This window comes from Barbus barbus (genome assembly GCF_936440315.1).
Source record: "Barbus barbus genome assembly, chromosome: 38".
Lineage (NCBI taxonomy): Eukaryota > Metazoa > Chordata > Actinopteri > Cypriniformes > Cyprinidae > Barbus > Barbus barbus.
This window is the reverse complement of record NC_136716.1, coordinates 485,516-499,955: the sequence shown is the minus strand read 5'-3', so window position 1 is coordinate 499,955 and position 14,440 is coordinate 485,516. Positions and strand designations below refer to the sequence as shown.

The 14,440-nt window shown below is 38.5% G+C and overlaps 3 protein-coding genes across 4 annotated transcripts in view; 1 reads left to right on the top strand and 2 right to left on the bottom strand.

Annotated features, from left to right (window-relative positions):
* Positions 1 to 6,065: 6,065 nt before the first annotated feature.
* On the bottom strand, positions 6,066 to 9,333 carry cntd1 (cyclin N-terminal domain containing 1). 2 transcript variants are annotated; one of them, XM_079398336.1, is made up of 7 exons: positions 9,070 to 9,333; positions 8,365 to 8,440; positions 8,136 to 8,289; positions 7,902 to 8,064; positions 7,177 to 7,321; positions 6,574 to 6,670; positions 6,066 to 6,475 (listed from the first exon to the last, which is right to left on the bottom strand). In XM_079398336.1, exons 1-7 carry the CDS (start codon positions 9,224 to 9,226, stop codon positions 6,374 to 6,376), a joined length of 894 nt encoding a protein of 297 aa, XP_079254462.1. In that variant the 5' UTR covers positions 9,227 to 9,333; the 3' UTR covers positions 6,066 to 6,373. The 2 variants fall into 2 exon arrangements, with proteins under 2 accessions (XP_079254462.1, XP_079254463.1); XM_079398337.1 differs by having other exon boundaries at positions 6,231 to 6,475; positions 8,136 to 8,253; positions 9,070 to 9,307.
* Positions 9,334 to 10,088: 755 nt separating this feature from the next.
* coa3a (cytochrome C oxidase assembly factor 3a) lies at positions 10,089 to 12,508 on the top strand. The gene is made up of 2 exons (XM_079398338.1): positions 10,089 to 10,310; positions 11,899 to 12,508. Exons 1-2 carry the CDS (start codon positions 10,106 to 10,108, stop codon positions 12,000 to 12,002), a joined length of 309 nt encoding a protein of 102 aa, XP_079254464.1. The 5' UTR covers positions 10,089 to 10,105; the 3' UTR covers positions 12,003 to 12,508.
* wnk4a (WNK lysine deficient protein kinase 4a) overlaps positions 12,289 to 14,440 on the bottom strand; it is a 62,175-nt gene continuing 60,023 nt past the window's right edge. Inside the window, exon 21 of the mRNA XM_079398335.1 lies at positions 12,289 to 13,750. Within this exon, the coding sequence (XP_079254461.1) occupies positions 13,748 to 13,750 (3 nt within the window). The 3' untranslated portion in view covers positions 12,289 to 13,747. The remainder of the gene's footprint in view (positions 13,751 to 14,440) is intronic.

The window sequence follows — 14,440 nt, the reverse complement described above, 5'->3', positions numbered from 1 at the left end:
ATGATTAGAATTAAATATTGGCGAACTGCTAATAATATAAATAGTTATCATTTTAACTCTTTCCCTATGGAAGCCTGTTTGCGCCACTGAATAAATAAAGAAAGGTTATTGTGACTTTTCAGCTCATAATTCAGAATTTTTTCACAGAATTGCGAGATATAAACTCACAATTGCTATACAAAGACTTGCAATTCTGACTTTATTTCTTAGAATTATGAGTTTATATCACACAATTATGAGAAAAACAGATTAAAAAAGTCACAATTACCTTTTTTATTCAGTGGCGGAAACGGGCTTCCATACTTTCCTGACAAGCATTTTTTTTAAAACATTGCTTGGCACCGCCAGCATAAAAAAATAACGTTTTTTCTAGCTTCATGCATTCTTACTTTTATCAACACTTGAATGTGGGCAAGTCTCAAAAAAAACAAAAACCATTGCAACATTTTGAACAAAAAGCTAATAAAACAACATTTTTGAGTCTATGCTTTAACTATGTCTGTAATAATGATCAAAATAAAGACCATAAACACTCAACATTTCATTCTGTAATGTTAGGCAGTTTTGATTAAAGTTTGACGATCTGTTATCTTACATATGCATCTGTTTACATATGTAATCTGTTTCTGCTTCTTCTTCGCCATGCTTTGATCCAGAGATGCAGTACTCTTTCAGAAGATGTGTAATAGCAGTGAAAACACAGAAAGCTGGGAAATTCCATCAAAGGCAGTGAAAGGGTTAAGATGTCTGTCAGTGTTATCACAGTTCATTAAACTGCTTCTCCATCTCCAGTTCCGAGCCGAGTCTGTCAGCAGCCTGACGGACAGCATCTTGACGCTCGATGAATCAGGAGCTGCTTGTCATTTTGTGGCTCCAGCAGCTTCTATCATCTCTCCTTCAGAGCCCAGCTGGTTACGTAACATGGAGATGCGGGCGAAAGGGCAGAACTGAAGAGGCTGGTACCCGGTCCAGCACGCCAATATCTCAGGAACATCAGCGAGGACCAAAATAGACAGAAGGAGAGCGAGATCAAGACAAAACAAGAGAGGAAAAAAGGGAAAAGCTGGTTTGGGTAATGAAAACTCAACAGAACTGTTTTCTGAGCAGCTCTACAGATAAAACCAGTGCTGGGAAGATTACTGATTACCAATGACATGATGAAAACTGCTGTTAGTGATGGGATCTATTACATTCGGTACTGTATTCTGATTACTTTTAGATTGCTTTTGATTAGGATTATTTTGTACCATATTCACATCAGAAAATATTTTCTATATAAAAAACTAGAAACTATATATGAAAAACCTACACAGAAAATATATTAAAATATATTGAAAAAAAAAAAAAAAAAAAAAAAATTTATATATATATATATATATATATATATATATATATACTACATTTGTATCATGACTTCATGAAAAGCTAATAATTAATATAATTTCTATCTATCTCTTGTGTATATCATATAAATATATTAGTTCTGTCAAACAATTAATCACGATTAATCGCATCCAAAGTAAAAGATTTTGTTTATTTGTTTAGAATGTGTGTGTACTGTGTATATTTATTATGTATGTATAAACACACACACATGCATGTACTGTATATATTTAAGAAAAATGTCACATTTCTATATTAAATATATTTATATATAATATAAATGATGTGAATATAAATATACAGATGTAAATATGTAAGGGATAATCAATGGCTAGCCGTGCATTAACTTAGCTTGAATAGACGGCGTGTTAATAAAATACCAAAATCCAATATAACAACGGTTTCTCGCTGATAGTATAAAGCACTGTTTAATGTGCCTCTCACGTAAAGCAGTGCAGACGTCAAATGCAAAAATCCCAAAATGCACAGAGACTTCATCTGCACTTCACAAGTCAACACATCATATCATATCACAGAAGTGAAATGCTTTTGAGCGGTTTGTTCATCACAGAGAATTCCTGCAATCAATCCTCGACGGAAACAAGACCACACCAGCTCTAACGAGCTCTAAACGAGGCTTTTAATCACAGACTGGCTTGTGTTTGTGACTCATGAAGTGATTTAAAGCTCATCGTCGTCCGCCTCACAAACACAGACCGTCCCGTAAACGCAGCATCACACGGACAAGCGCTGCAACTTCAGCATCAAAAGCTGACGAGCGCCTTTAAATTGGTGTCATATAACTAGATAGCAAATGACAGCGTGAGCCAGAGATGATAATGACTAAATTCACACATTAAATATGTGACTCAGAGCTGTTACCTGAGGGAGGCTGTCTGTTCATTAGCCCATAAACTCTCTGGAGGAAGTCTTCGCTGTCATTGCCACACAAACACATGCTGGATATTCATCACATCTCCATTCCTTTCCACTGCAAGACTTCAACCAAAAATATTTAATTTCATTATCGGACAATTTCACTGAATATTTCAAACAATCAGAAATTCCCACTTGTTACATTTATTTGTGCCAAATAATGCATTAGTAATTACCAAGTAATATTACACTATCCACAATCTGGCTTTTTGTATTATTATGCAAGTAAAGAATGTGACAATATTTGCATGCGTCAAATATAGAATCACTTGGACAAACAAACATACAGTATATACTGATAGCGGTTTTAATTATTGGGGGAGGGGGGGGGGGGGGGTTACTGTGGATCAGGGAGGTTTTTTGCACAGTTCTATTAATTTATTTCAAAATATATAAAAATAATAATAATTTCATGCATACTTGAATACACCTATTCTCTAATAACCATGCTTTCATGCTCTTTTCTTTAATATTTTTGGGGCATGAAGTGAAAAACATCAGTGTAACACAACCATCAACATCCTCATATCACCATTAAGAAAAATAGCCTCAGTGAAATTACTTATGAATCTATTGCTTGACTGTTTATTAATATGTAAAACATATTTTGCCTGCCACATCAAATTCATGTGGTGCAATCAAGCTGCAAAACAATACATAAAAACTGAACTGTATTCTCCACAAACATGTGTAATAGTGCACTGATTCCATTCAGACTAAATATAAACTCTTACGCATGGATTCAGAAGGAAGCATATGGCAAAACCAGCAGCTGAATAACATATTTGTGTCTTTTTTGCTTGCAGCAACTCATTTCAGCAAGAAATGAATTGGGAGCCAATTAGGGATTGAAGCAATATTTTTGAAGCTGTTCTATTGGCTGGATCCCTTCATCCTGACTAATCGATCCAAAGTCCCTTTTCCAATCCTTACAGTCCAATTTTGTCCAATCTATATGTTGATAATATGACTGTCTAAAGTTTGATCTGCAAAAAGGGATGACTGATCATTTGATTGAATCAGTTCAAACAGTTTTAATGAAATGATACAAATATTTAACGCAATGTAAAGACTTTTTTTAATGTTCAGCAAGGCATTGTTCATATATATATATATATATATATATATCTCAAATGATTAATCGCATCCAAAATAAAAGTTTTTGTTTACATAATATACAGTGCCCTCCAAAAGTATTGGAACAGTAATATGATAAAAAGATGAATATGAGACAAAACTACAGAATGTTACAGTTTATTATTAGCCGTTTCAACACATAGATGTTTTACCAGCTAAGAAGTTCAGCACTTTAAGAGTTCATCCCTCTATCTGATGTGAGCATAAGTATTGGAGCAGTTGCCTCTCAGGTCTTTCTAAGTGATCAGCTGTGTCCTGCTGCATTAATTCTTCAGATATTAAAAGCAGGGAATGTGTCGTATCAGTTATATCCATTACTTCTGCATTCTGAATCCTGCATTCGATGATGACACACACAAACCAGGATGAAGACGAGGGAGCTGACTTTGAGAGAAAAGCAAGCAATTTGGATGCTAAAAGAAAAGAGGAAGTCAGTTAGAGCTCTAGCAAAAACAAAGGGCATGGAGAAATCAAGAGTTTGGAAACCACCAGCAACCAACAACGACCTGATCGACTGAGAAAACAACAGTAGTTGATGACAGACAAATCATAAAAGCTGTGAAAATGAACCCTAAAAGACGTGTCTGTAAAATCACCAACAACTTCCAGAAAGCTGGGGAACGTTTTCTGCAGAAAAGATCTCCAGAATGTTTTCTGTGTCCTCTTTAAATAGTTTTTCCTCTAGGCGTGCTCAATACATTACATATGCGTTTTACCTTTTTTGGCTGTGTTTTCCTTATACATACAATTCGATTCCTCCCTAGAGAGAACAGGCTCCAAGACGTGTTATAGTAAGGAAAGAGACCCCCTTTATATTTTTACATTCCATCTATGCAGGTCTCTGACACACACAGGCGCATATATATACACACACCACCTCAGTCGTGGTATTGAGGGTGGAGAGAGCGCTGGACATTCACTCCCCCCACCTACAATCCCTGCCGGACCGAGACTCGAACCCACAACCTTTGGATTACGTGTCCGATGCTCTAACCATTAGGCCACGACTTCCCCCTAGCATTAAAAAGCATTAAAAAAAGGCAAATAAAAGGGCCGTTTTTATAGACATGGCTACTCTCAAACCTGCTCCAGTAAGATAATTGCCACTGTTGTCTCTGTAGGTCCTTTTTTAAGACGAAGTATAGAGACACCAAACACAAATGCACAAACAATGGTTGAGTCAACAGCAAGTGCATTTAGATGTGCTTTTAAAGTTCAATTTCAGTCAGACTGAAGCAATTATTCATCTTCTCAAAAACACTTTAGTCAAACTCAAATCTTACCAGTCTGTTTTTAAGTATAAAGTCAGCAAGAAATTAGAAATTATCTATATTTAAATTCCATGTTATAGATCTTTCTATGAACAATAAAGGGTTCATTTTTTAAATATTTGTAATGTTTAGAGGTCATAACTGGATCTTCTCTCTGGTGATGCATGCAGGACTTCTCCAATCATTTACCTGCTTAAATCCCCCCCCCCCCCCCCCCGTCACCTGCCACGCCCACATCCATCTCAACATCCAATCAGCAACCAGACAGAACCTGTCCTACATGTTTTTCCACCAATGATCCTTTACACTCAAATGTACATTGCTATTGAAACCATCAGAAGTTAAAGCTGGAATAACAACAATAACTCTTATTTTCAATCCTAAAATAAATAAATAACAATAGCTCTTATTTTAAGTCTTGCCCTGAGATCTCATGAAAGAGTAAAGACTGAAATCAGGGGCCAGTTGCAGAAACTTAGCCTCTATACTAGTCAGTTCTGTTTGTACGTCCCAATTAGCACATTTACACACTATTCTATGCCTCTTCACCCCAAATGTCCGGATGATCCACTTAATTAATGAAAACATGAAGTGTGGAACGTTGAACACTTCATGCACTCAACTGTTGCAAAAATAAGAAAATAATTTCAGACAAAATAACCATGTAATTCATACACTAGATGGCTGAGTATTTTTGAAATATTTTACAGAACAACTGTAATTTATTAATATGCAAGAAGAGTACTCATCAGAGTCAGAGAGTACATTCTGACCTTTACTTTGAAATATAAATATAAAATCATGAAAAATCGTAACTCATTTTCGTGGAGAGTGTTCAAAAGATAACATCCCTTCTATTTTTTGAGAAAAAAGGTCCAGAAGTGTTTTGAATATAGAGAAAAAATTCAGGGTTCAAGTCCAGGGTTCTCGTAGCATGTCTTTTGTGTGTTTTTTGCGGTTGAATTGAAATCAAATACTGCCCTTAATAGTGATGTCTACTTCTACTACTAATATTGAGAAAAGTATGTAAAATCATGTTTCAGATCACTCAACCCATACATGGCAATGAAGACGCCCTTATACGGTTACTAATGGGGTTTGATGGACACCTAGTGGACAAGCTTGGTACTGCGCCCAAACATAACCTCACTGAAAGCTCATTTTTTGAGATATCAACCTCAAATTTGGAACAGAACTTGTTCAGAATTTTGTTTTGATATTCTACCAGTTTTAGAGTAAAACATGTTTTGTACAATATATATTTTATATCAAATATAAATATTAAAATTTTTACATTTTATATTTTCATAAACTTAAACTTCCATAACTTTTTTTGTTATATAATCTTTATAAACATTTTCACTTCTACAATAATCTGCCAAGTGTCTTCTTTAAAAAGAGACCAAACTTAAGTCTGTGTAATTTATAACAGTTTAAGTTAGGGTTAGGTCAAAAAGTGGAACTGACAGGGAACTAGAAATCATTGCATAATGAAACATGAATGGCAAGTACCTCTTTCATTTTAATGATTTATCATTACATTGTACTTTCACGAGAGAATTTGGAGAGAAATCTAAATAAACAAGGTGATTTCTTATAGGAGTCATCTTCTATCTGTACTCCAGCTCTATTGTGTTCATGCTATTTCAGACGGATCTGGTCTTGGTGATGTGTATCAGGGTGACATACGCAAACTCCATGATGCTCTGGCCTGAAATGCCTGTTATTCCCGTCAGCTCCTCCACCACCTGCAGCACACAAACCCAACTCAGCAGAAACTCTGAGTCCATCATACATACTTAAACGCTTCACAGCTGACTGACTGAATCACCATCAGGTTCTGTACCTTCTCCCACATTGAGATGTGATGAATGAAGGCAGCCACAGCAATGACTCCAACTCCCAGAAGCATGAAGTCCTCGGTCACAGACACAAACTGGGCTCTGTTACAAACACAAGACACACTTCATATCCTTCTATGACCAATGACTGATTTGACCATTTGTAAAGCTGTACTGTATTTATTTATTTTAGTGCTGTCAAACAATTAATCGCATCTAAAATAACCGTTTGTGTATATAATATGTGTACTGTGTATATTTATTATGTATATATAAATACACACACATGCATGTATATATTCCAGAAAAATGTTGTTTATATATTAAATATTTATATAGAATATAAATGATCTGAATATAAATATATTCATGTATATTTTTTAAATATATACAGTATTTATATATACATAATAAATATACACAATACACACACATATATTATGTAGTGAAAAACTTTTATTTTGGATGAAACCAGACTTTGCTCAAGCTGCAGCTGACCTCGGTGGTCACTAAGAACGGATTATTTATAGTTTTCTCTTCTGCGATAGAGAAACATCTGAACCAAAATGACATACTTCACCTTAAAGAGCATTAATAGAGAGCCTCACCTTTGCTCCGGAGAAGGGCTGGAGCGTCCGGTGGCAGATATGAGCAGAGAGTGGTAGATGGTCTCCCTCTGCAGGTAAATAAACTGCAGCACACACACACACAGCTGATGCAGCTGAGCCACAGGAACCCGTGCCTCGTTACGGCCTGGAGGTGCACAAACACAGGCATTATTCAGCTGCTTGCACACGAAACATTCACTGGTCACACAATATATGAAAGATGTCACTCAAACAGCAGAAGCACACACCAAATCTACAAAACCAGACACTGATTCTCAGCCTCTGACTCAGTTTCAGAAACACTGTGTAATACTGCATTCAAAGCCACAAATGCTTACAGCAACAAAAAAAAATTGCTTTAAATCTTGCTTTAGTGTTTACCATGAATTTTTCAATATCTCTCTGCCAATTACTTTCAGTCTTGAACAGAAATGTACACAGGAGCTCATGAAAGAAGAGCTATAGGTTTTGAATAACTGTGTGTGTGATATATCCAGCAATATAATATAATGGCAAAGGTGTTTGCAATGTAAGACAAATGTTTGCTTTTAAGACGTGTTTGTGATATTTTGAATGCGATGCTTTAATTTTCAAGAGCTGTGATGCGTTTGGCATTGTGTGCGTGCCATTCTTGGATTTGTGTGTGAAGTTGTGAAGAAAGAGGCAGAGGTTTGTAAATGTGCGTCAGCTGTAAGACAAGCGGAGATGTGAGACAATCATCTTACCCAGCACCTCCAAAAGGGTCTCCACGTACGTTAAAGGATTCGGGACGTTCAAGTTAAACTGGAGAGTTTTTAAAATGAGAATCTCAGAGTCCAAGAGCTGCTCTTTGGTTGAAGAGTAACCGGCAGCCTGCAGAAATCTGATCGCAGTCTCATTGTTCACCACCTAGATGAATATAAATACAGCCGATCACATACAGAATACTGGCCAGGTTCTGGTTTATGAGAGAAACGTACATGGGAGTGCAGGTCCAGTTTGCTGGCTATCTGGACGCTGGAGAGGACGGAGAGAAAGAGCTTCTGCTGGAGCGTTTGGAGGATGAGCTCCTCAGACGACGCTGCTTGACCTCTCTGGCTGAGGATTAGATCTTCAGTATACTTGACCATAAACCTGGAGCGTGACGAAGTGAAGGAGCATTACCCAGGTTTACAGAGAATAATGCTCTTTCCAGACTCTTGAAGTTACCTCTGCAGTATGTGTATGGCCTGGTACCCGACCGCAGGGTTCAGCCGCAGCTCCTCACACAGATGAAACACACGCTCTATAATCATAATCCATGCATCACAGTCATAACTGAACACATCAGGGTCACACTACACCCACTAATATACCGTTTACTGTGTCCGCTCAATAAATAATAACCCAATCCCATCTTTATTTGACTCTAACGCACTCTATTCTGATTCTATTCTATCGGTTTTCTCTTTATTTATCATATATAGAAACTTTCCACGTGTCTTTTGGATAAAAGCGTCTGCTGAATGACTAAATGTAAATGTATTCATATTTTCTAATTTTAGGCAGTCTTTAGAAAACACTATGAAACGCTTGTTAATGATTTAATCTGACATCCATTATTTTAACATCTCTAAATGAATATAACTGTCCCAAACAATACAACAACAACTAAAAGTGAATGTTTATTATAGCGTAACAAACCCCTCATAATGAGTCGTGTGATATATGGAGTTATTAAATGAAGGTGCTTCAGTTTATCAGGTTTCCCTGAATATTACCATGCTTTCCAAACTAATAAACGGGTTTATAATGTCTATAACTCTTGTGATTGTGATATATGAGTTAGTGCTGTCTCTGTGGATGTGTGCTATATCTGAGTATGGTATGGTGATACTAGCAGCTAGTGCACTCGTTAGGGGCCACAGCACTCACCCACTAGCCTGCTGTCTGTGAGGCATCCGCACAGATCGGACACAGTCTCCAGGTGAAGCTGGTTGGTGTTGTTCAGGTTGGACAGAATGTCGGATAAGATGTCTAAAGACAGCTCTCCAGAGCTGCAGCTGCTCGAGAACACAGGCCTGCTGGACATCACCTGCTCCACATTAACCTCAGCACCTTACTGTACTTTCAATAACTCACACATTTATATCACATATAGCACCTTCAGAATGGCGGTTATTTTATAACGCCGACTGTGATTGGTCGATCCTGAGAGAGAAGTAACCACGTGACAACGACATCAACGAATCAACGCGTTTTATTCTGAATAAAATTCCTCAATATGCAAAAACACAAGAAATATAACATCAGCGCAGTAACTACAGAATTAACTGATATTATATGAGAATGAATATGAATGAATTGTATTATATTGACATGTAATTGACCGACAGGAGCAGTTCATCGATCACGTGATCCACATCTAACTTATTTAAATTTAGTTCATTTAAATAATAAAGACACAGGAAACTTACTTAGCATTTCTATAACTTGTTAAAAATTAAACAAATAGTAAAGCTACATGTAAACTGGCTTTAAATGTCTGATTGGTTAATAAATATCCACAAAGATAAACCCAGCAGCAAAATATTATCTTCTGATCTATATTAATTATTTATTATTATCATCGCTTCAACAGTCTCCTTCAATCAAAAAGCTCTCATGTCGTATTATAAAACGATTCTTGAAAGAATTAAAAGAAAGAAGAAAGAAAAGCATGTAAAGTGGCATCAGCTGATCTCGACGATGACCTTAAACTGACCTTAAAACAAAAAAGAGCTGCGCAAACTCGACGCAGCATTGATGTGCAAACTAACAGAGAGCGAGCTGCGCAAACTCGACGCAGCATTGATGTGCAAACTAACAGAGAGCGAGCTGCGCAAACTCGACGCAGCATTGATGTGCAAACTAACAAAGAGCGAGCTGCGCAAACTCGAAGCAAAGTCACGTCGCGTTATGTCACGCAAACATGGCGGACACGAGCGGTCAAGGGGAGCCCAAACCTGAAGCGCAGTTTGCGAAGAGAATAGACCCCTCTAAAGACGAGCTGACCAGAGAACAGCAGCAGTTTATCCGGCGAGTGGAGCTGGAGCAGTGGAAGAAGAAAGCAGGCCAGCTCCGCGGGAGAAACATCGCGACGGGCCTCGCTATCGGCGCCGTGGTCCTCGGCATCTGTATCCTTCATCATCTTCATCTTCTGTCATGTGTTATATCTTCATCATCATCATCTGATCATGTTCACGAAACAAAACCAGACCAACTGCTGCTCAAAAACTAGACCAATCACTGTGTGTGTGTGTGTGTTGTATGTATGTGTGTGTGTGTGTGTGTGTGTGTGCTGTATGTGTGTGTGGTGTGTGTGTGTGCGTGCTGTATGTGTGTGTGTGTGCGTGCTGTATGTGTGTGTGTGTGCGTGCTGTATGTGTGTGTGTGTGCGTGCTGTATGTGTGTGTGGTGTGTGGTGTGTGTGTGTGCGTGCTGTATGTGTGGTGTGTGCGTGCTGTGTGTGTGTGCGTGCTGTGTGTGTATGTGTGCTGTATGTGTGGTGTGTGTGTGTGTGTGTGCTGTATGTGTGTGTGGTGTGTGTGTGCGTGCTGTATGTGTGGTGTGTGCGTGCTGTGTGTGTGTGCGTGCTGTGTGTGTATGTGTGCTGTATGTGTGGTGTGTGCGTGCTGTGTGTGTGTGCGTGCTGTGTGTGTGGTGTGTGTGTGTGTGTGTGCTGTATGTGTGTGTGCGTGCTGTATGTGTGGTGTGTGTGTGTGCTGTATGAGTGTGTGGTGTGTGCGTGCTGTATGTGTGTGTGGTGTGTGTGTGTATGTGTGTGTGGTGTATGTGTGCTGTATGTGTGTGTGTGTGTGTGTGTGTGTGTGTGTGTGCGTGCTGTATGTGTGCGTGCTGTATGTGTGTGTGGTGTGTGGTGTGTGTGTGCGTGCTGTATGTGTGTGGTGTGTGTATGTGTGTGTGTGCGTGCTGTGTGCGTGCTGTGTGTGTGTGTGTGTGTGCGTGCTGTATGTGTGTGTGGTGTGTGTGTGCGTGCATGCTGTATGTGTGGTGTGTGTGTGTGTGCTGTATGAGTGTGTGGTGTGTGCGTGCTGTATGTGTGTGCTGTATGTGTGTGTGGTGTGTGTGTGTATGTGTGCTGTATGTGTGTGTGGTGTGTGTGTGCGTGCTGTATGTGTGTGTGGTGTGTGTGTGCGTGCTGTATGTGTGGTGTGTGTGTGTGTGTGCGTGCTGTATGTGTGTGTGGTGTGTGTGGGTGTGTGTGTGCGTGCTGTATGTGTGGTGTGTGCGTGCTGTATGTGTGTGTGTATATGTGTGGTGTGTGTGTGTGCGTGCTGTATGTGTGGTGTGTGTGTGCTGTATGTGTGGTGTGTGTGTGTGTGTGTGTGCGTGCTGTATGTGTGGTGTGTGTGTGCGTGCTGTATGTGTGGTGTGTGTGTGTGCGTGCTGTATGTGTGTGTGGTGTGTGTATATGTGTGGTGTGTGTGTGTGTGTATATAGGCTGTGTGTGTGCTGTGTGTGTGTGTGTATATGTGCGTATATTTATGTGTGTGGTGTGTGTGTGTGTGTATATAGGCTGTGTGTGTGTGTGTATATGTGTGTGTTATTAGGGACTTGGCAACCCCGAAGAAAACTACTACTACCAGCAGCATTTATCAAAATATAGTTTGGCTTTTATGTTGCAGAATGTTCATTTTTGTGTCCTCCTCAGACTGTAGTAGAGCTATGTTTACATTATTTGCCTTCACCGGCCGTCCACAGATGGCTACACTTTCTACTCTGTATCCCAAGAGAGAGTCATGGATGAAATCGATGAAGAAGCCAGCGCTGCTAAACTACGGGCCCCAAAAACCGGAGCCAACTGACCGAGGCCAGCAGGGGGCGTCAGAGACTCCAGATCTGACCAGCTCCAGCAGGATCCTTCGCTTAGAAAACATGTTTCTGAATCACACACATGGAGACTGAATATCATGACATTCTTCTATGAACACTGGCTACAGTAACTGATCTCTGAGTGTGAACGCATAATCAGAGTCAGATCAGATTCAGGAACACTTTGTTTGATTGATTTGTTATGAACTCAATAAAAATGTGTTCTAGAGATAATGCTGCAGTGTCAGAAATGAATACTCAGTCTTCTGTATATTTATTGACTTTATTGTACAAATATGATTTAGAATAAACTATAAGATAGAGAAGGCACAGAGCGGTATAACAGCATAAAGTCACATTTATCTGAAACACGTCGGCTGTGTTGGTGTCTAACTGCACATTTTAAGGCATTCATATGATTCTTCACAGTTTTTAATGAGCCATGAATGGATGATGTTCTTGGGTTTTCATATTAAAGATGCTGTTCCTGTGTGATTGAAAGTCTGAAATGTGTAATTCCTCATGGCAAAAAGGAAAAAGACAACGTTTTAATAAGCCTTTACCGTAAATAACATCTATTTCTGCTCATTCATATTCTGAATCATGCAAGTCAGTGTGTCTCATAAGTTAATTAGAATATAAACAGTGATTTCACCATATACATGTTTCCACGCTAAAGCTACAGAAAGTATAAATGTGGTGAAAAATCTGAGCATACTGTGTTAATATTGCAGAAACAAATGCACTTTTATTGACCGCTCTTTACTAAACATTAGCAGTCAATCATTTATGAGCGACTCTATTGTGCTGTCCCAGATGGGACTCTGAACCTCATGCCAAAGTGCACTGTGCGTTTACAGCTGTCTTCATTTCTATGGCTGATACTTTCTTTGAGTTTTGGTCAGTTAGTAGAAATAGTTCATCCAAAATTAAAAATGCACTCACTCTCAGTTCATCAGAGATCAGGATGAGTGTGTTTCTTCATCAGGTTTGTATAAATGTGTCTCTGCATCAGTGTCTCAGCAATGGATGCTCTGCAGTGAATGGGTGCCGTCAGAATGAGAGTCCAAACAGCTGATAAAAACATCACAATAATCCACACCACTCCAGTCCATCAGTTAACATCTGGAGAAGACAAAAACTGAAACACATCCATTGAGACGCTTTTAACTCATTCTGACGGCACCCATTCACTGCAAAGCATCCATTGCTGAGACACATTTCTCCAAATCTGATGAAGAAACACAGCAAATTTGGGAGAGCTATTCCTTTAACATTTCCACATGAAGTCAGACTGATAAAAGACAATTAAATATATATGTAAATATACATAAACATAGACGTCAAAGTCAAGAAGTTCTGCACATCAGCGGATGAAAATCTCAAAGCTGGCATAATCAATGCAAAAATAATATATATTTATCCCACCCACCCAAAATCAGTTTTTTATTTATGCATTCACATTTGGAGTATAAAAGAGACCCTGTCAGATAAGAGCAGAGATATCTGTGGAGTTTCTCCAGCGCAGAGACAGCAGGACGTCTGAGGTCCAGTCGTGGACTGGAGAGTTTCAGAAAGTCTTCAGAGAGAACATCACAGCATCATAAAACAGCAGAGTCCCGTCCAACCGCTGGCTCTTCACAGAAACACGCAGCGCTGGAAACTGTGTATTATATTCCAGGATCAGACGAGCGGTCATGAGCGGATGAGGTAGTCTGATGCAGCAGGCTCAGGATTCTTACTGAAACAACAGACAAACCTTGCAATGCATTGTTTGCTACATTTCCCAAGAGCTGATTGAACTATCGTATGATTATGTGCTACTAATGAAGCATATACTGGATAGTCACAATATATATGCAATATACACAGTGTTGGGGAGTAACCAGTTACATTACATAACTCTAAACAAATGTAGTTAAATTACAGTTACTTATGAAAATGTTAATGATTACAAAGAGAGTTACATCTGAATATTTTCACACACAAACATTAAATTGATTTCTTTCATAAATTACAGTGACTGCTCTAAAATATGAGACAGCAATGTTTCAGGAGTTTATGACAGAATAAGATGCTTTTTCAATAACTGTTTTATTTCTTATTTAGGTTTATGCATATGCTTTATTTATTAAGATTAACTGTTTTTTCCAACGCATTGTTAGATGCCAGTGATTCCTGTCATAGCTACTCTGATTTAAGCTTCAATGGCATGAATGATGTTGAAGTCAGAAAGATCCATTTCTGTGAATCGCTTCAAACGGACAGTTTTTAATTGCTAATTATTGTTCATTACAAATGCATTGTTTTATTGGTGCATATAAATTCATTTTCATTTAGTGAAAGACGATGGTGCAATGGTGAATGTTGCATTGTATATTGTAAAAAATCTAAAACTTGCAATTTAAATTTTATTAAAATGTTACATATT

Coding starts and splice junctions, on each gene's coding strand:
- cntd1 (XM_079398336.1), bottom strand. CDS start 9,226: ATGTCCAGCAGGCCTGTGTTCTCGAGCAGCTGCAGCTCTGGAGAGCTG. Junction 8,290..8,364: donor GCCATACACATACTGCAGAG/GTAACTTCAAGA, acceptor GTCACGCTCCAG/GTTTATGGTCAAGTATACTG. Junction 6,671..7,176: donor AGCCCTTCTCCGGAGCAAAG/GTGAGGCTCTCT, acceptor TGTTTGTAACAG/AGCCCAGTTTGTGTCTGTGA.
- coa3a (XM_079398338.1), top strand. CDS start 10,106: ATGGCGGACACGAGCGGTCAAGGGGAGCCCAAACCTGAAGCGCAGTTT. Junction 10,311..11,898: donor CGCCGTGGTCCTCGGCATCT/GTATCCTTCATC, acceptor GGCCGTCCACAG/ATGGCTACACTTTCTACTCT.